The sequence below is a fragment of the Ctenopharyngodon idella genome, chromosome 21, assembly GCF_019924925.1.
Source record: "Ctenopharyngodon idella isolate HZGC_01 chromosome 21, HZGC01, whole genome shotgun sequence".
Lineage (NCBI taxonomy): Eukaryota > Metazoa > Chordata > Actinopteri > Cypriniformes > Xenocyprididae > Ctenopharyngodon > Ctenopharyngodon idella.
Window position 1 is genome coordinate 11,332,000 of NC_067240.1, and position 21,034 is coordinate 11,353,033.

The window sequence follows — 21,034 nt, forward strand, 5'->3', positions numbered from 1 at the left end:
CCTAAACATTCCCAGAACGTCCTGAATGTTCCCTGAAGGTCCACCAAATAATGTTCCCCAACCCTTAAAAGAACTCCACATCTTGACCGTCTCGGAACGTACTGGGAACGTTACCAGGTGACGTCCTTGACACCATGCCCTTGTCAAACAATCCTAAAGGATTCCAGAAAGAAAACTGTACAGGATTCTAATTAGAATTTCTATCATATTTTGGAACCATACCTATAGGACTTGTCTTATAGACATAAATATCATAATTTCTGGGATGGTGTACAAAAGATTTGGTTCTTATTCTGTTCATTTTCTTTGCAGCATCTTGTTTACTGAGACAATGTACGCTGTAAAAAAACTTTAAAAAACGATGAAATGCATGGCATTAAAGATCATTAAAAAACATTAACCTCTTAACTGTCACGATCCCGCTGGCGGGACGCGTCCCAGCCAGCACACCCATGTAGGCCCAACATGGTTTAACCCAGATGAAATGAACACTCTTCAGTGTGCACACTACTGGCTGTTAAACGTAATCATCAGTAATGTAATCAGTGTAGGAGTTAATGAGATAATTATGTAATTAAGTGATGATTGAGCATTATTGAAGATAGCTGCTTTTAACAAGGAATCAACGAAGGAAAGAGAAACAACAAGAACAGAAAAATCGAAACACAAGAACTTCAACGCAGATCTCAGCAGATGAGGATTAAATATACAGCATTACTCCATATACAGCATTACTAGCTTCACTTATTACTAACCAGATTGAATTTATGTCTGTTATACGTCTACAGAAGCTTTAAGAGAGAGAGTTTTTTTGTTGTTGTTGATTTTTTATTGAAATTTGTTTGGTTTTTTATGTCACCGTCATGGTGATTGGTGTTTTCTTTAGTTGGGTAGTTTGACTTGGCTTTTTAATGTTAGAGTTTCTCTGGCTGTTGTAACTGAGTTTGTTATGGCAAGAAAAGTATAAGAAAACGGAAAATCAGTAGCTGCTTCGTGATAAGAAGATAATTATTGTGTAGTGGCTTAACTCACTGATCTTATGACTGAGTTTAATATGAGCAATATCTTACTAACTTTGCTTTATTGTGATTCTAGTAAAGATCCAGCACCGTTTCAATCAGAAAATCTGAATGGGATTTAAAACAGATTGTACACTAACCATTTTAAACTATGCTGAGGTTTACTCACAAACATACATCAAGAATCAGCGTATGAATCTCAACAATGGTGACATGCTTAATGCCGCAATGCATTCTGGGGGCCATGGATGAGTTTTGCAAAATGCACCCAGAATGCATTGTGGCATGAAGCATGTCACCGTTGTTGAGATTCATATGCTGATTCTAGATGTCTGTGTGTGAGTCAACTTTGCAGAAGTTTAAAGTGTTTAGTGTACAATGTGTTTTAAAACTCATTCAGCTTTTCTGATTAAAACTGTTTTATTGTTGTGTTTCTAGAAGAAATCCAACACAAACTAAACATTTTGCTCATATAAAGCTCAGTTATTAGATCAGTGAATTAAGTCACTACATGATGATTATATTCTTATCATCAAACAGCTGACAGCAGCTGATCACATTATTTCTTGCCTTTAATACCATAACAAACAGCTACAGCAACCAAAGAAGAACACTAAAAAAATTCAAGAGTAAAACTTCACAACTAAAGCAAACACTGACTTCGATAATGGTGACATCAAACCAAACTAATTTTCAACAAATCATCAACATCTAAACCTCTGGTAATTCTCAATAACAACTTTTGTAGATGTATGTCAGAAATAAAGTCAGTCTGGTTAGTAATAAGTGAAGCTGGTAATGCTGTTTGTGGAGATGTTTAATCAGATCTTGAGAGATTTAATGTCTTTTATCTTCAGTTGGTTTCATCTAAGGCTGTGGCTGAAGTCGTACTTCATGTTGTTCCTCTGTCCTTCGGTGATTCTGCTCGTTATCACCTAATTATCTCATTAACTCCAACACTGATTCAGTGTTACATTTAACAGCCTGTAGTGTGCACTCTGAAGAGTGTGGACCTAAGAGATAGAGACAGAGATCTGGGCTAAACCATGTGGGGCCTACATGGGTGTACTGGCTGGGAGGCGTCCCGCCAGGGGGACCGTGACACTTAAGGGGTTAAAAAATGATCAATGACTGGCAAAAGCAGCTACCGAACAAAACCTAAAATTAAAGTGAAATATCCTAATTTATATTCCTTTAATATCTAATTTATGTCTATCACACCTGATTCAACTCATGAGCTCATTCTAGAGACTGGATGTGTCAGATATAGAGAGACATTCAAAATGTTCAGGGCTGCTGCTCCTCCAGGATAGGTTTGAGAAGCACTGCTCTAGATCTCAGCATCCGCACATATTTAAAACCAGTATGACTTTATTTCTTTCATACAAAACTTCTTAATGAGAATTAACAGAGGTTTAGATGATGATGTTTTATTGAAAATAATAAAGTTTGAAGTCACTGTTATGGAGGTGAGAGTTTGCTTTAGATGAGCCTTTGATTCTTGATATTTTAGCACCAGATTTTCTCTGGCTGCATTAACTGTAATTCCAAAACACACTTGTTATAGCAAAAATTGCAAGAGAATTTTTCAACAGATGATTTTTTTTTTTTTTTAATGATGGTGATTCACTGATTCTCTCCAGAGTCTAAACTCTTGAATGTGTTACTGTTAGTTTTGCATTATTTACATCTTTTTTTTATGACAGTTAAATGTTCTGATTTTAAAAATCATTATACAGAGTTTTGAGCAGCATCTTTTAGACTCACACAGACATCATGAATCAGCGTATGAACCTCAACAATGGTGACAATAAACAAAAATCTTTTTTTGTGACTTTAGTAGCTTGTTTTGTGAAGCTCAGAGTTAATGTTTGTGCTTGTGCTGTTGTCAGCTGATGACTTACCAGAAGAGTTTGCACTTTACAGAAAAAGGTTTCATAATGATAATCTAGAAAACCTGTAAAGTGCATTTTTTTTGTAAGATATTAAAGAAAAATTAGAATATTTTTACCTTAATTTTACAGTTTTTGTTTGAACAGATGCTTTTGTTAGTCAATTTAGCTCTAATTTTCAATTACATTTTTTGACAAGGGCAGCAGGGACGTTCTGGGAACGTAAAATTTCTAGCGAGGAGTCACTGATGCAGTCAGGCACTACTGAATGACTCGACAGAGGGCATTGAGAGTTTTTTTTTCCTTCATATAAGACTCTCAGGCAGAGTGGTACAGTGTAAGAGAGCTCAGGTACAATCCCAGCAGCGCACGCTCAGCCAACTCACTCCTCGTCCTAGAGTGTTTTTACATGCTGCCCTAATTATACTAGTAATTAGACGACTAATTCATGATGACAAACCATGTTGCCTAATCCATGATTGATCACTGCAGAGAGTAAAATATGTAAACAGCATTGATGCCGTCAGAAAGTACCTCTATTTATTCCTCTGATGTGCATTTCCTGGGTACCAGGACGCTATCCTGGCTGGAGGAAAAATATCAGAACCAGTATGAGCAGAGCTACCAGGATGCGGCAGTGGACAGTCCCATAGCAGAGATGGAGTCTTCATATCACTGACACAGAGACAGCCTCTCGGATCAGCTGTCAGCCCCAGAAGACACTGCTCTGATCTGGGACCTGTGAAGCTCAGTGCCTCAAAGCCCGGCTGCTGTCATTATTTGTCACCCAGTGGTCCTCCTGATCATCTGATTCTGTGTGAACAAGTACGCCCTATACTCTTCACATCTCTTATGTTTGCAAATCAAGGACAATGTGTTTAGGTGGAGGAAGACTTTGAAACTGATCTGACAATGGATCAAGAGTATAGCCAGAAGGGGGTTTCTGCTGTGAAGAGCTCTAACTTTAAATGACTGTACAACATCACTGTTGTTCACTTCAATCACAAAAACCACCAGAATCATTGAACTCAAGTGTATGGAACCTATGCATCATGTCTCTAACCATTGTGACACCTGCAGTGTTTATCAAGCACTGATGACTGGTGATCCAAAAGAAAAGTGACTACTAAAAACACATGAAATTTGAACACCGGTACTGTATTTTTATATTGAATAATTTGGAGTAAATGTAAAACTGCTTTAAAACACCACTTTATTAAGAGTTATAAATATCACATTAAATGTATTGTTAATGAAAAAATATAACAAATGCAATGAATTTTACAAAAAAATGTCATTATTTTAAGAGATGTTTTCATGTTAACATCATTTTGTGTTAGAGGACAGCACATGACTAACTAGTTCTCTTTAAATTTGGACAGAATGCTGGGATGTTCTTAGACGGTTTTGTAAAAACACTGACTTGAATTGTGTTTTTGCAAGGAGGGAAATGAAAGCATTGTCCATTTATTTTATTATTGTATTTACAAAAATTGTTTTGCTGTGATTTGGCTTTTTTTTGTTAAAAAAGAATACATTGAAACACACTGAAATGCAGCTCAAAAAGGTGTTTTTTTATGATAATGATGTTGATAATAAGGTATAGCCTATTGTGAATTTACATTGTATTTACTTCATCCGCAAATATAAATAGTCAAGCTAATATTCAGTGCATTCACTGTGGGGTAAAAAAAAAAAAAAATTGCTTATCCAACCCCATCAGCCTATCAAAATATACTACCCCGCTGGAAATGTTACGTTCCCAGAACATTCTCACTAGTGTTACGTTGCCAAGTAACGTTCCCAGTACGTTCGGAGACAGTCACGGTGTAGAGTTTTTTTTAAGGGTTGGGGGACGTTATTTGGTGGATCTTCAGGGAACATTCAGGACGTTCTGGGAATGTTTAGGGGACTATTACTATAGGACGTTCTGTTAACTTCCCATATGTCCTCTTTGTAACGTTCTTGCGTGACCATAAAATAACCAAAATAGAACGTCCCCCCCTAAAGTTATATCGGGAACGTTATTAAATGACCAACAGAGGACCATGTGGGAACATTCTATAAACGTCCCAGATGTCCTCTTTGTAATGTTCTCATGTGACCATAAAATAACCAAAATGGAACGTCCCCCGCAGTGGTCACCAACCTTTTTAAGCCCAAGATCCCTGACCTCGACCGTTATGAAAGACAAGATCTACCTATTGAATAACTGATAGAAACAGACAGCCCAGATTGTATTTAGTATTTTTTCATGGCCAATTCAGATTCTGATTTATTTTTACAAGAAAATTGACCGATTCTGATACTGGTTGCTGATATTTTTATTATTATTATAAACAAAAATAAATAGCCATTTCAAATTAGAGGTAGCCACTGCTTTTTAACCACAATCCAAACAAAGATGCTACACACGTTGCATGAGCAGTTGTTTTTGGATTACATTTGATTTCAAGATTTAAAGCAAAAACAGAACGGACTGACTTTATCTTTGTGAAATTATATGCCACACACAAAAAAGCATGAAGCAAAAACAGCAGACAGGCTGAATGAGACGCAACTTCACTCTCTGACAGCAGGTGGCGCTTATGGAAGAGCAGCGATACAGCGTTTCCTTGGTTACCGCTGTCAACAAAGCAGCACTGCGCTTATAAATAGCTGCTTTATTCAGCGGTAAGAAGAAAATAAAATGCCATTGCCATCGAAACTTTTCTGAAGACAGTAATTCCTTTCAGAGATACATTCATATGACCCCTCACCCCTAATTGAATATTTATAATTTCTTCCTATATTTCGAACATCGTGAATAGTGGGCTGCTCTGTCTGCTACAGATTTTTCTCCTCTTCGCGTCCGTCTTTTCAGCGTCTCTGGCCTCTGTCAACGGCCATTTACAGACTCAGACATGAGCTGAGCTATTTACCTTTATCACTGTCCCAGTAGCTCCCGAAAATAACAGAAAAATAAATACAAAAATACAGCACAAGGACTGGAGAAATGTAATGTATTGTTCTACTCATATTTCTGTTATTTTCGCGAGCTACTGGGACAGTGATAAAGATCAACGGGTTGGCGACCACTGCTGCCCTAAAGTCATATAAGTAACCTTGAACTGCAGCACTTTCATTACCAAAAGAGGACGTTTTAGGAACATCTTTAATGTTCTGTAAAGGTTCGGAATTTTTTAATTGCACGCAACATACATGGATTTTTTTTTAATGACCCGCCCCAACCCGCCCCGCAAATAAAGTGACAATTTCTTTCCCCGCCCCAACCCGGCCCGCGGGTTATGAGACGACCCGCGCATCACTGATCGGTACATCTTTAGTTCTAACCGGAGCTATTCACTTCCTCAGACTTGGAATTATGCGTTTCCATGTCAAAAGTATCAACACTGAAATGAATCTGCAGCAGTCAGGTACAAGCTCTCTAAGTTGTTTACATAAATTATTATTGTATTGTAATGTCTCAAATCCCTTTATGGAAGAAGAAAACCATCGTGTTTACAACTGTGACAACAAGCGCTTATCAGGATCAACTTTCCCTGTGTTCCATTTGGAAGGGCTCATCCCTATGCCCTAATCCCTTCAAATTGAGTAAATTGTACAATGTCGTTTTGACCATAATAATGTACCAAATCTAACTCATATAAATATTACAGTAGTATAGAAAAATAATACATTTATAGGTAAAATCGAACTCCGAGCCTCCTATACGGATTCTGTGATGCCAAACAACTTCCCTGTGCAAAGGATCATGGGGGCCCGAAGTGTCCATCAGTTGTACCTTTCGAAATCCTTCATTCCGAAGGGCCCTTTAAAGTGGCCAGTTTTGAGCACTTCGGTTTGGAACGACCCTTCAATATGGCGGCCCTTCTGAGGCCGATATATTCCGTTTGGAACGCACCATAAATGCTGGATTTTCAAATGTATTTTAACAGTACCATTGTTGCATTAAATTTGAACAACGTTCTTGAATTAATTGCATTCCGGTCTGTTGTTGTGGGGACATTGACTTTACTTTTTCACGCCCCTAAACATGATGCTGAACAAAACAAACTGTGATTCGTTGATTTAGGCTACATGTCAGTCAGACGTCCTCTTGGGCGGTCCTTGGTGAAAGGTGCTATGGAGACCAGACCTTCTGCCATCAGTCTGAAGAGAATGCCTGAAGCAAAAAATAATTAAAAATATTTATAATTATAATTTATTTATATTTATACATCAAAATTTATAAACCATTCTGAATAAAACTTAAGGCTTGTAGGTGAACAGTGCTCATACTCATATGTTTTTTAGGTTCATTAATGTTAGCAAGTTCAACAGAGCAAACATTCACGACTGTTGAATGTTTGACCAGGATGGTAAGACCAGATTTCTGAAATGGAAACCAGGGCCATTACCTAGTTCAGAGGTCAAATATTTCCTAGGTCAAATATTGCATTTGTTATTATCTATGAATTAAAAAGCAGGGACAATACATTTCTGTATGTTTTTGTTTTTTAATTGCTGTAGGTTCCAAATACTATTATTATAATTAATAATTATGATGATGGCGGCAGGGATTCCCCTGATGGGAAGTGCTTAGGGAAGTTCGGAGTGCGTGTCTAAAATTGGAGGGGAACGCACAGTGGCGTGTTTAGGTTAGTGGGGGCCCTAAGCAAATCTCCGGGAGGGGGCCCCGTGATCGCGTTCTCGGGGGTTTATCAGCTGCCAAGTTTCAATGCACATTTAAGAGTGCAGGTTGCAACTATTATTAACAATAATGGAAAGATTTAGCTTATCAGTATGTCACAATATCACTCTGTTTGGACTTTGTTTTCTGTTTTGCATCATTTTCTGCAAGTCTGTCATCATAGTTATGCATTTTGATTCACAAGCTTGCAGTTCGATTCAGCATCAGTTATTTTGGATATCAGGTAGCCTACAGTACATGGTAAAATTTCTCAAGAAAAAAAATCTCTCAACTAATGCTGTAAAATATACATGGATCAGTTGGTACTACATTAATATTGTAGGTTAAAATTATCTTATTTGTATACAAACTTATTACACTTAAGGAAATTTTTATAATAATAAAATAGGCCTACTAACTTTTATAATTATTTCTACTCCAATTCGTTTTTGTTTTTTTTAAATATAAACATTTAAATGGTGGCTGTCAACTTGATGGATTTTTTCAAACATGCATTATTAAAGAACATTAAAAATTATAATTAATATGTAATATGGTGCATATAGGCTATTAAGCTAAATGCTCCTTTCTAGAGTTAATTTTTCTAGCTGACTAACGAGTTTATGGTCATGATGAATATGTTTGTTCTGAGGTAAATGTGACGTTACGTTTGTTTATTACAATATATTTTAGTAACGTCTTTCCGCGGTTGAAACAATGATTGAGCGCGATTACACGAGACATGATATGGATTTCGGTAAGTTGTTCTGTATCTTTTAACATACCTTTAGTTCATTCATGTTTATTTCGCGCTGTAACTGGTATTAAAGCGGAGGAGAGGATCAGTTCACGTGCGCGTCAGGCTGCCGCTTCTCTAGAACTGAGGCGTTACGATCTGTCACGGCACATTAAAGAGCGCCAAATCCGTTTTCTTGCGCTTTTTAAAGCAAATCCTTGACCTTTCCTAGTGGGTATATGGCATACCTGCGTATCGTAGACTACACCACCGTGGGGTCCCCCTAGGGAGAAATCGCGCTACTGGGAACGCAGCCTTAAACACCTGCCTCATTCTTGAATGAATCAGCCGTTTGAATGAATTACCAAAACAGTCACTTGCTGCCACCTACTGGCGGTTCAGTTTCATGTTTAAAAGAATAATTTTCTCAACATTTCTTATTCCTAATTCAAAAACATTTAAAGAATCTTATAGCATTATTTAATGCAGTTGTCATTTTTCAGTGTAAACGATTTGATTGGTAACAGCCCTGTCTTGTATTTCTAATTTAATTTATTGATAAAATGTAAAAATTTGAAATAAAGAATGAAGCATACATTTAATAAGATTAGGAAAAAAATTGCTCTTTATAAAGGTAAAAAACAAACAAACAAAAAAAAAAAACTAAATATCACAAATATGCCAATTTAAATGTGTATAAGCTGATGGAACACTGTTGAGAATATTGCTTCAGAATAAATTATTTACACCACAAATAAATCCTTTTTTCCAGACAAGCAAATTGTTTAAGAACTCATTTAAGTTTGTCCAACTCAAACCATTATCTTGAGCGTTAGGGTTTACAGTGTAATAATTGAACTACATCAGTTGTATAAATGCATGGACAACGCTGCACTAATACAGGTAAAAAAATCTTTATTGAGTCACAGGTCATGTCCAAAGTGACTAAATGCAATACAGATACAATTCCTCATGCGGCCCCTGTCATCACTGCAGTGCACTGGAAATCTGGCCAAAAACAAACGAACAGAGAGAGTCCAGAAGCAGAGGATGGGTTTATGCCAAACCATCATCCACATCAAGCAAAAAAAATAAAAAAAAATAAAACAGTCTTGAAGTACTATCAGCTACTTGAGACAGTTAAAAAGACCACAGAACAAAAGGTAAACATATTAAAGAACAGAGAAGCTGCAAGTATGTACAAAGTGTCAGGTACAGAAAACATCTCAAGGCTCTAAATACCGAGACTGCTTTTGGTCACGAGATATAAGATTATGGCATATTCAGATCACAGCAACACTCCTTGCATATGTTGTGTAATTGTAACCACATAATAGTTAGAAACTGTCTTTTACCAGATTGTGCAGGTAAGAATTTTTCATTGTAGCTTAGAATGAATATTTATAGTTTGTGAAACTTCAGTCTTCTAGTAACTTTTCCCTTTAACTGATAATGCTTTCTTTGAAAACTCTGACCAAACTGCTACTCCATCCCGATGTATTGTACAGTTTTTTTTTTTATCAAAAGCACCAAAACTGATATGAACAAAGGTGTCACAGGTAATTACAGCTGTAGGAATAAAGTGAACTTTTGGCATACATTATGTCTATAACTGCAATAAGCCTTTATAACAAAAGAGAAAGGAGTTTTATTGGTAGCACTGCCTAGACGACACTAAAAGCCACTGAAAACCATAAACAATGTCTGACAATTAGCTTAGCAACTATAACACAATGAATTGTTTTAATTGTTGTTTTAACATTTGCAATTTTGTGCTGTACAGAAATAAACATGAAATAGTGGATGTTCAAAACATCCTTCTGCCACACAACACATTTCATACATGGAGGTTTGATTTGACATCAGCAAGTCAAAGTATTTCAGGTGTTCACAGATGAAGTTTGCAAGACCTCTTTTTGGCCAAATAATGTAGTGAAGCTGCAAATTGCTAATGGAAATGACAAAATCAGGCAGAGAAATGTAATACTCTAAACATTTTTGTTAAAATGGCCACTGAAAATGTGCCCAAGGCATTCTGCTGGCTTCAGGAAGTGTGCAAACATCACTGATTCTACAAAACTTACAAGAAAAAGACACAAATGCTATTTGTCCTAACAGGTCTGTGGATTTCAAACAAAGCTGCCTAGATTTACAGTTTTGCTGGATGCTTAAACTGATGAGCGAGAGCTGGCGGCAAGGCAGAGAGAAAGTGATTGTTTTAGTGCACATGAGTGGAGAGAGGGTTGCTGTGTTAGGAGAGGGTATGTTGGGGTAGGGCGCTTTCACCAATCCTCTTGCCAAGCCTTGAAGTCAATGTGAACAGCGGTGCGTGAACCTTTCAAATGAAAAACAAAAGTCTCTCCCCCCCCCTCCCCACAAAATGAATAGTACAAAATTAATTAAAAAAATAACAAAATAATAAAGTAAAATAAGCTTGAGGCTTAGCAGTCGCTCTTCCAAAGTTTGATGGTTTTGTCGTTTTCTAGTGCTGCTGATGCAATGATATTTTCTGTGGGGTGACATGCGGTTGAGATCACCACATCTACAAAAGAAAAAAAACAAAAAACAAGATGAGATTATTTTCAAACTACATTAGAAGTGCAGTTATTAAAAAAAATTCAGAAAAAAGAAAAAAGAAACGTCTTCTTACTTTCAACAGCTTTTTTTCCTTTAAATTTCTTAAAGGGTAAAATTGTCATTAAATCAAATCGCTCACCTTCATGTCGTTCCACACGCGAAAGAACACAAATTAAGATATTTCTGATGAAATCCGAGAGGTATATGACTTGTCCATAGACAGCAATATAATCACCACTTTCAAGGTCCAGAAAGGTACTAAAGATATCGTTAAAACAGTCAATGTGACTGCAGTGGTTCAACCTTAATTTTAAGAAGCAACGAGATTTTGTGCACAAACACAAAAATAACGGCTTTATTCAACAATATCTTCTCTTCTGTGTCATTCTCATACGTTGTTTACGTCCAACGCTTCCAGGTTCTACGTCAGAACACAGACTAGTTATTGGTCGGCTCCTGCGTCAGCATCACATTCAGACATAAACATGGAAGCCTTTACTGTGCTTACTGCGTCAACTGCGTAAGGAGAATGACAGGGAAGAGATTGTTGAATAAAGTCATTATTTTTGTTTTGTTTTTTGCGCACAAAAAGTATTCTTTTCGCTTCATAAAATTAAGGTTGAACCACTGCAGTCACGTCAACTGTTTTAACGATATCTTTAGTACATTGCTGGACCTTGAAAGTGGTGATTATATTGCTGTCTATAGACGAGTCATATACCTCTCGGTTTTCATCAAAAATATCTTAATTTGTGTTCTTACGGGTGTGGAACGACATAAGGGTGGAGTAATGACAGAAATTTCATTTTTGGTTGTAAATTAACATGTAAATATTTGTATGAACAAAAAAAGATTTATCAACTGAGACAAACTTTGACTAGTTCCTCCACTCCACTTCTCCTTTTCCACCAAGGCACTTGCAAGTTCACAAACATGTCTGAGGGGACATATGGTCGTTACATGTGGTTTGCCACTACAAGGACGATCAGCTGTCCTTCCTGTCTCCCTGTATAGCACTGTCTTCGGCGTCTTACATTACGGACATTGCAGTTTATTGCTCTGGCCACATCTGCAGTCCTCATGCCTCCTGCAGCAGGACTATGGCATGTTCACACAGGTAAGCAGGGACTCTGGGCATATTTCTTGTGGAGTCAGTAGAAAGATCTCTTTAATGTCCTAAGTTAATAGAACTGTGACCTTAATTGTCTAGCGCCTGTAAACTGTTAGGCTCAATCCCAATTCTACCCCTTACCCCTTCCCCTTTGTTTTGCGCGTTCATGTGAAGGGGTAGAGGGGTGTCTCGATTCTCTTTTGGTTGGAGTGGTAGGGGTAAGGGGAAGGGCCAGATAGCCCTTCAAACGAAGATGTTTTGGGACCACACTTCGAACAAAGGGGTATGAGAAATTTCCCTGCATACACCGACTACCGTGCTGCTAGAATGCGTGTAGTGATCATGGTAGATCATGGTAGTGATATTTCCACTCAGGATCGATCACTTGCGTGTTACCTGGCTGGCAGTTTCTCCGTAGCTTGCTAAAAGCGCTATTTGAATGATGTAAACACAACTGAATAATACAGTTAAAAGAAATATCTGTCATCCTTCAAAGCGCAGTCACTATTTACATATTGTATCGTCTGTAAACTCTTGCGTTACCAAGGCAACAACTGACTCGTTTGTATTACATTGCAAAGAGCTCCGTTATTGCAACACCACAGTAGAAAACGAAACCATATCCGTACCGGCCGGCTTGGCACGGAATGAAACTTGGCCCGATGGAAGAGCGGCTCCACCAGTCTTGTACATTCTGTATCGTCTTGAGAAACTGAAGGCTCATACATTTTCGAACTGAAACCGAGCGCTGTTTTCTTAAGTCCAAAATACAGCGCAAAATGTAGGGAGTGAGTAATCTGTTAAATGTGCTCGCGCCTGATTTCTGTTGATATGCGCACTTCATTGCTGTTCATACTGGTTAAATGTTACAGGACACTAAAAGAAACTAGGTATGATGACGTGTGTAATGGTGTAGTAGGGGTGTCCCATTTCTTAGGGGAATATTTTCACCCCTACACCTTGCCACTCTGTTTGAAGGGGCAAGGGGAAGGGCGAAGGGGTAGGCGAAGGGGTATAAAAGAGAATTGGGATTGGGCCTTAGTGTCTTAGGGACTGTTCCACAGATGCATGTGCAAGAATTGTTCATGGTTCAGTGAACAAGCATGAAAAATACTGTTTAAACCTTTACCAATAATCTGTAAAGCTAATTTGGATTTTATAAAATTATCTTTAAAATACATTATCCTGAAAAAGGGACGTTTCTTTTTTCTTTTTTGCTGAACTTATATATATGTGTGTGTGTGTGTGTGTGTGTGTGTGTTTGTGATAATCGTGCAACAACTAAACGCCATTTTATGTAAATGACTAAATATGACAATCAAAAAACAAAGTATTACTGAAATAAAAAAAATCTGTCAAATTTAGCACTGCTTAGCTGAAGCTATTAGCAGGTAATGTTTAAACTGTTTAAACTGCTCCTACCTGTGTGCCCCTGTAGTTTCTGTACAATCTCCTTGGTCTGAAGGTTCCAGATATAGACCATGTTGTCCTCTGAGCCAGAGACAATCCACTAAAAAGAAAAAAAACTCTTTCAAAATGTAAAATCACTTTTGGCAATAATAGTTCAATACTTCTGAACAACACAAAATTCATGAGTTTGCTGATTGCCTGTGTTTGTGCGTTATGCTTAGCAACTGATTAGTATAGTGTAGAGCCTACATACCTTTCCACCAGTCACGGAGAAATTAGCAAATATGCAGTACTTCTCATTTTTATGACCAGTATAGGTTTTCAAACACTAAACAAGAGAAAAGGGTATTGTTATACACAGATTGAGCTTTTTTTTTTATTATTAAACAATGCACCAACTAAACAGAAAAACTCTAACCTTTCCTTTGCTGTAGTCCCAAAGCTTCAAAGTGCTAAAACACAAAAGAAATGTATGAGTCTTTTAAAAGGCCATGGCTTAATATAAATTACTACTTCATGACTATTCTCTCTCTTTCTTTCTTTTTTTTTTTTTAAATAAAAAGAATGAGCAGCAAAAAAGGCTTAGAATAAAAGGAAGTCTATGACTCACTTATCCAGAGTGGCAGCCAGGATGTATTTGCCATTGGGGGAGAATTTCACAAATGACACAGGTGGGTTGTCATCATCTGTTAAATATTTGTGAATGTATACATTATTTATAACACCTGTATATCGGGGGTAAGCAACCTTTCTGCCATGAAGTCCCATTTTTAAGTTAATCCACCCCCCTCCCCCATGTATAAATGCACGTAAACATTAAATGTTCTTATTGGCTAACGTAGAAATAGTGTAGAACCTTAAATATATATAAAGCAATTTTTCATAAAATTGTTTTACATTTGTCAAAATCCTTTAGTTTGTTTTCAGGTTTAAATTAGACTTTGAAGAGCAGATTTTCTAATGGGCCCATTTACACCTGGTCATTCATGAGTTTTAACTTACTGGATAGCTATCCATTTGTTAAAACTGTTCCATTTACACTTGGCAACATAAATGTGTGTTTGCAAAACGAATATGAATCTAATCTTCAATTTCCATGCTATATTCAAATTTATCGGAGTTCACGTCAAAGAAAACAAGATATGAGCTTCATTTTATTTATCATCAGCCAATTTCAAGATCAAAGACCACAACTGGATAAAGGGCGGCATCAGCACTGGTAGGATCATTTAGTCTCTCTACTTTTAATAAAAAGGACTGTGTTGAGTTTCATGATTTGACACTGAACTTTCAGTTTTATTTGCGGCAGTTTACACGTCGGCTCAGCTACTCCTCTCCGATGCGTGTTGCAGTAGCGCTGTCATATCTGGGTACCGGGAGCCGCTATAACACGCTCTTGCATGTTTAGCTTTTACCATTTTAGGAGAAGTAAAATTTCCATTTGTGGCTTCAACAACCAGACGCATTTTGTCCAGTTTAATTTGTAATGTGAAAAAATGCCCTCTCTTTCAGTCTTTTCACAATTGGATAGCTATCCAAACAGAGAAAACACACATGAAGTGACCAGGTACGCATGAATGGAGTTTCCACATGCATTAGTCATTTCGTTTGTGTGGAATGTTTAATAGGACTCAATATACTTGGTTGAATATCTCAGAAATTTATAGTATTGACTATGTACAGCGGAACAAGCTGTAAGCTGTCAGTCAGTACTTGTGTGCGCGTGAGGTTTGTCAGAGCTGCACTCTTTCATTGACTTGCGCAGTTTAATTCTCACACTTTAATAGTATTTATAACTTCTAACTTAATAAAACAAGCTGTTACTATGAGGAATTACCTCAAAAAGTAGATCTGTATGCAGGTACGACGTACTTTATCTGAATGAAATACACATACCTCTCTCGCTTTTGCTCACGTGCCAGCGATTACCTCTCTGCGAGCCATAGGTTGCCTACTGTATTTGCTTCTTTTAAGAAACTGCCTCTTTCTTATTACTTAAGATGTAATACATTTAGTTGTGTTTTACTAGTTTCTTGTTGGCTAAATGTTATGCATGAATGTTTGATAAGAACAGAGTTTCATAAGCACTTGCTATGTTTCCATCCATCTATTTTTATGCGAATTTTGGGTTATTGCATAAAAAAAAAGAAAAAAAAAGAAAAGCTGGATGAAAATAAATGTGTGCTCAATTGAGGTGCACAATTTTTTATTCAATAAGTATACATGAGCATAAACTATAATGGAAACAAATTTATCGAATAAATCCCTTGATGCGCAACAAAAAAGCCTCAACAGAGGATGTGATTGGATAACTGGACTAATGAGCAGACCAATTTCAATGCACAGCATCTCAAATATTGGTTTGATCATTCTGGAACTCCAGAGCCAAAGTCTGTCATCAAAATGATTGTGTATAATGAATGGTACCAGGCATCAGGACGGAGGATAACATGATAAGTCATGATGTACGAAAAAAGAACCAAAAGTGGCTTCTCCAATTGCAGCAACTTTCATTTTTATTACAGATATTTTGCACCAATATCCCAGGAAGTAACTATTTTGTTCTCTTGCCTAAGTTAAATTCTCAACTTTTGATGGAAACATAGCTACTTTCGAGGCAAATTGTTGCCTTTAAAACTAGTCTGAACAAGTTATTTTATGTAAAACACTGGTCAACTTACCGATAAGTGTTTTAAGGCACTGCCCTGAAGCTGTGTCCCAGATACGGCTGTTTAAAAGTCAAAAAAGTGGGTATGGTTGTTAGTTATGCATCTGACATTTTCTCAAAATTTTCACAGCAAAAGCTCACTCACCAAAGTCCATCATAACTGCTGGACACAATCAATGAACCATCTCTGTTGAAATGAACCTAAAATAAAACAACAAATTCAAATTTACAATTCAAAAAAATCTAAATATCATTTAAAGTATATCTGTGAATTTGACTATTTGATCATCATAGGTCAAGTAAAAAATAAAACACACACCGCAGAGACGGGATCCGAGTGCGCTGGCAACGTCTTCAGACATTTCCCAGTTTTCACATCCCAAATCCTCACGCTCTCATCAAACTGCCGTAGAGATAATAATTAGCATGTTGTATGCCTGAATCAACAAAGTTGTAAAATGACAAATGATTGTGAATGGACTTACAGATCCAGATACAATGAGATTGGACTGGGGGTTGAAGTTACAGCAAAATACGTAGTTGCTGTGACCCTTCAGTGTCTTTAAACACTTTCCCTGGTGATACAAAAAAACAGAAAGGGAAAAGTTCCTGAATATGATAAATTGTGCTGTAATAATTTAATCTTTTTTTGTATTCCTGTCTGTCTGAAAATAACAACAGGATGCACATAGGCTCTGTATATTCATTGCACTTGATTTTAACAGCTCAGATGCTTTACATTGTATATTAAAAGGTTCAGCTTAGTGATGTTGACTTACAGAGCTCACATCCCAGATCTTCAGAGTCTTATCATCAGAAGCTGAGACCAGGAGGTTGGAGTCAGAGGACCATGCCACGTCTGAGATGCCCTACAGATGAGAGAATATCAGGTCACATAAACCTCATAGAGTAAAAACAGCACTACTGTGAGATCATGGATCTTTTGAGATACTCACAAGTTTGTGTCCAGATATCGTCTTCTCAAACTTGCCATCATATGCACCCCATATTTTTATCAACTTATCAGCAGCTGGATGAGAGGGGACAAAAAAAAAACATTTTCATTAATCTAATAATAAATTAAATCAAAGTGTTGAAATAAAAAATAAATTGGTCTGCAATTACAATAAAATTGAAGCCATAATATAGCTTAGTGTGATTTTCAAATCTCAAAAGGCTGCAGTTTAGTCAGATGCGCTGTGTCTTTCGGAGTGAAGTGTGGCACTGTGTCCATTTACAATGTGTTCTGGTGTCACGTGGAATGGCTTGGTTTGCAGTAAATGCTGCTCCACACAAACTACCACTCTGCATGTCACTTACAACATGCATTTAGGAACACAATGTGCACCAGGACCACTTTATTTTCACATTTGCATAATTTCCAACATTTTTTGTTATAAAGATTATAAACATTACTGTATTAGTGCTGTCAATCGTTTAAAAAAAAAAAAAAAAAGAATCACTTTTTTCTGTAATTAATCACGATTAAAAATTAATATTTTTGTATTTCACAGTTACTCGCCAAATTAATGTAAAAAAGACTTAAAGACAGTATATTTTAAATATTTCTTTAATGGCATCTTTTTAATGAAAAAAGGCCAGTATCACTGATACTAATACTGGTACTGATGTCTCTATGAATGTAATGTTTTTTTAAACATTAATTATAGACATTCAACATTACAGTATAACTAAAAACTATAAATTTCAACATATTAGGCTTTAAAAAAATAACTGAACTTAAAACAATATTCACATAAACCTATTATAATAAATTTCATATTTACCTGTGGCCTTTTGACCACAAATAAATATGGGAAGCCCTGTTCTATATGCTATAATTATTATATATGAGTATGAGTGCTGTATTAATACAAGTACTTACATGAGCTGGCGAGCCACTCCCCACTTGGACTGAACTTAACAGAAGAGACTGCTTTTGTATGACCAGCCAGTGTGAATTTCAAGGTGTAGTTTGGCTTCACAGGTGCTGACTGAGATGGAACAGAATGCACATCATTATAATGACACAATAAGGATAAATGATATTGTCACAGATAAGCACATTTCTGTAATAAGGCTACTATACCATTTATATACCGGTATATCTGTTACACAACATAAAAATCATCCAAAAACCAAGCAGAAAACTATTCCAAACTGTCGCAGATGGGTGTTCCCAGCGATGTTTTTACCTTGCTCTGGCTGGCGGAGGCAGCTGATGCCGGCTGTGTTTTTGTAGCCTCTGTGTCTGGTTTCTTCTCCTCAGTTGCCATGGCGACCAAGTTAGAGAGAAGGGGTTTACAGAAGCAAGTTCAACGTCAACCTGACTGTCCAACAGAGAAGTACTGATGAGTGTTTGTATGATATTAGTCTTCTAATTTGGCCACAATAAACAATAAATGGAGGAATTCAGTTGGGTGTTCAGATATCACATCAACATCTGTCAAATCTCTCAGGTGTGAATCCTGTGTGGGTGTTACTGTATAGGCTAACCGGTTGGTTTTCACAACATCTTTCCAATATGAATATCATACAGTTCTGCCCATGTTTATATATTTAATTTACCTTGGTAAATGTACTTCTTACAGAATATGCAAGATGTTTATCATTTTAGAAACACCTAAAAGCATTTTGTCCTGTCCTAATTAAGCTATTTAATGTGGGATGTGTGTAAACATCTGTTACAAACCAAATAGTAACTACATTTAATTTACACTAATAATCACATTCAAATGTCTACATACTTAAAATTACGTTTTAACCTCTATGGTACACAATATGATATCAATGAGGAAAAAATTATTTGTGTTGTTTTTCCTGCTTAAAATTGGACACTTTAACAATATCAATAAACATTTTCATAAATTTTTAATTAATTTATTTTTTATAAGTTTGTTGCCTCGAGGCAACATTGTACCACAATGAAAAAATTGAAACATTTGGCATTTTCATGTAGAAAAAAGAAATACATTTATTGAAAACATCAATTTCTTTAACTAGACACTTGAACAAACAAATTTATCCAGTTTTTAATGTATTAAAAGTTTCATATTTAATAAAAAGTAACATTTTATATCCAGCTGTTGCCCTCAGACAACACTGTACCATAGTGGAACATAAGTATTACCAAACCATAATATTATTATGTTATTATATCAAGTTATCATATCCATCTTCATCCTCATCTCCATCTTCTCTCTCACCCTCACTCTCTCCCTGATAGATTGTCACTATGACTTCATCTTCCTCATTACAGTATGACCCCTCATCCTCATCAACTGCCAGTGCTATCTGTGTTTTATACCTTTTTGAAGTGCTATAGAAAATGTGCAGATCATAATATATGCAGATATAGTATGTGAATTACTATTCTTATAAGTGCATTACAAAATCATGTGAAAATGCCAACATATTTAGATAATTCTAACTCTTTTCTTTACAAATATAATACATTTGTATTCAAACCTATTATGCCTGTATGGCCTTATGCGATTTCATTATGGTACAATGTTGCCTTGAGGCAACACACAGTTTTTTGTTATTTTCTCTAAAACATTTGATGATATATAATGTAAAGTTCTTAAAAATACTTCTTTGCTTGCCAGTGAAGGTGACTCATATTTTTTGTGGGTGATTAAATGGATACAAACAAGTGAAAAAATTGGAGAAAATTTCATTGGAGAAAATATAGAGCCATGTGACATGTGCACATGTGCACATGTGCTGAAACAGGACACAAAATGGACCCATTGGTCAAGTTTTGGTCTTTTTTGCACTTTTATTGATTAGTATTTGAGTTATTCTGTCCTGAGATACGTTTGATCAATCAATTGGTGCCTTATTTTATTAAAAACAAACTAAAATAGACCATGTTGACTGGAAGCAACACCGTACCATAGAGGCATAAATCATAGTGACAAATACAGTGTTTTGGTTTCTCGGTTTATATGTGTTTATGTGTGCTAGTTTGTCCAGGGCTGTGAATCCGCCCCTATGAATGTTGATTTCCCAGCATGATTTCCAGATTTTCCCCACTATATGATGTTGAGATACCAACTTTAACACTGTGGACAATTGCAAAATAAAGCACCTAGGGTATGTAAACGAATAAATACAGTAATTAGATAAAGTTCAATTTTTTTTTTATTTATTTTTTTTTAATAAATAAAACGAACTTCACATTCTGGAAGGACTACAGTCTGTTTTAAGCACACCTGTTCATGTAAACACACCTTGCACACTGTATACAACCCATATGAACAAATAATTTGTTAACTGCACAATAATAAAAGAAGTAGAAAACAGGTAGACTCCACAACTCCACAACATGCATGACAAGACTGTTGGCAATGGGACATTGACCGAAGTCTAAAATCATCTGAATGAACACCAAAGCTAAAACCTAGATATAATTTACAAAGCTCGTGTCTGTGTCAGATCAGTGAAAACACCACCACTGTTAGCTGCTAGGCTATCTGAGAGACAGGGCCTCAGAGAAACGATGGATCACCTGCAGCATATTTTATCTAAGTAATTTACACATCTTCGTGTCTAAATTCATGGTTTTACCGCGATCGTTTCAGTCGTCCGTCCCATCCCCCATAACATAAATGTACAAATTGATGAATCTCTTTTCTCTGCTCACATGTTTCTCTCTCTGCCCATACATTCAGACAACAAAAGCAGCGCGTAAAATCACTCACCGGTGGCTGCTGAGTAGGTAATAAGAGCTGCTTTCGTCCTCTGGTATGAGTCCACTGCTGGGTTTGGATGGAGATTTGTGCATTAATCGCTCGCCAGGCCGTTTTGATCATGCAAAGAGCAAGTGATCGTGCTGAATGCGATGGTGGATGAGCACCTCTCCACCGCAGGCTCAGGCGGTAATGTGGCAGTGACAACAACTCCGCATGCGCAAAGCTCAACGGCAGACCAAGAGGGACATTTTT

General features: G+C 36.7%; 1 protein-coding gene across 2 annotated transcripts; it reads right to left on the reverse strand.

Annotated features, from left to right (window-relative positions):
- Positions 1-9,217: 9,217 nt before the first annotated feature.
- On the reverse strand, positions 9,218-21,032 carry wdr5 (WD repeat domain 5). 2 transcript variants are annotated; one of them, XM_051878014.1, is made up of 14 exons: positions 20,792-21,032; positions 18,281-18,411; positions 17,971-18,079; positions 17,042-17,115; positions 16,865-16,954; positions 16,571-16,660; positions 16,405-16,488; positions 16,231-16,286; positions 16,099-16,145; positions 14,028-14,103; positions 13,836-13,869; positions 13,671-13,745; positions 13,430-13,517; positions 9,218-10,861 (listed from the first exon to the last, which is right to left on the reverse strand). In XM_051878014.1, the coding sequence occupies exons 2-14, from the start codon at positions 18,359-18,361 to the stop codon at positions 10,761-10,763; spliced, it is 1,005 nt and encodes a 334-aa protein (XP_051733974.1). In that variant the 5' UTR covers positions 18,362-18,411; positions 20,792-21,032; the 3' UTR covers positions 9,218-10,760. The 2 variants fall into 2 exon arrangements, with proteins under 2 accessions (XP_051733974.1, XP_051733973.1); XM_051878013.1 differs by having other exon boundaries at positions 18,281-18,415; positions 20,792-21,031.
- Positions 21,033-21,034: the final 2 nt, after the last annotated feature.

What these genes read in the sequence shown, in the direction of transcription:
- wdr5 (XM_051878014.1), bottom strand. Translation starts at nt 18,361, where the DNA reads ATGGCAACTGAGGAGAAGAAACCAGACACAGAGGCTACAAAAACACAG. An exon ending in GGAGTGGCTCGCCAGCTCAT is followed by an intron (nt 17,116 to 17,970) that starts GTAAGTACTTGT and finishes CCTCTCATCCAG; the next exon opens with CTGCTGATAAGTTGATAAAA. An exon ending in GGGACTACAGCAAAGGAAAG is followed by an intron (nt 13,746 to 13,835) that starts GTTAGAGTTTTT and finishes TCTCTTGTTTAG; the next exon opens with TGTTTGAAAACCTATACTGG.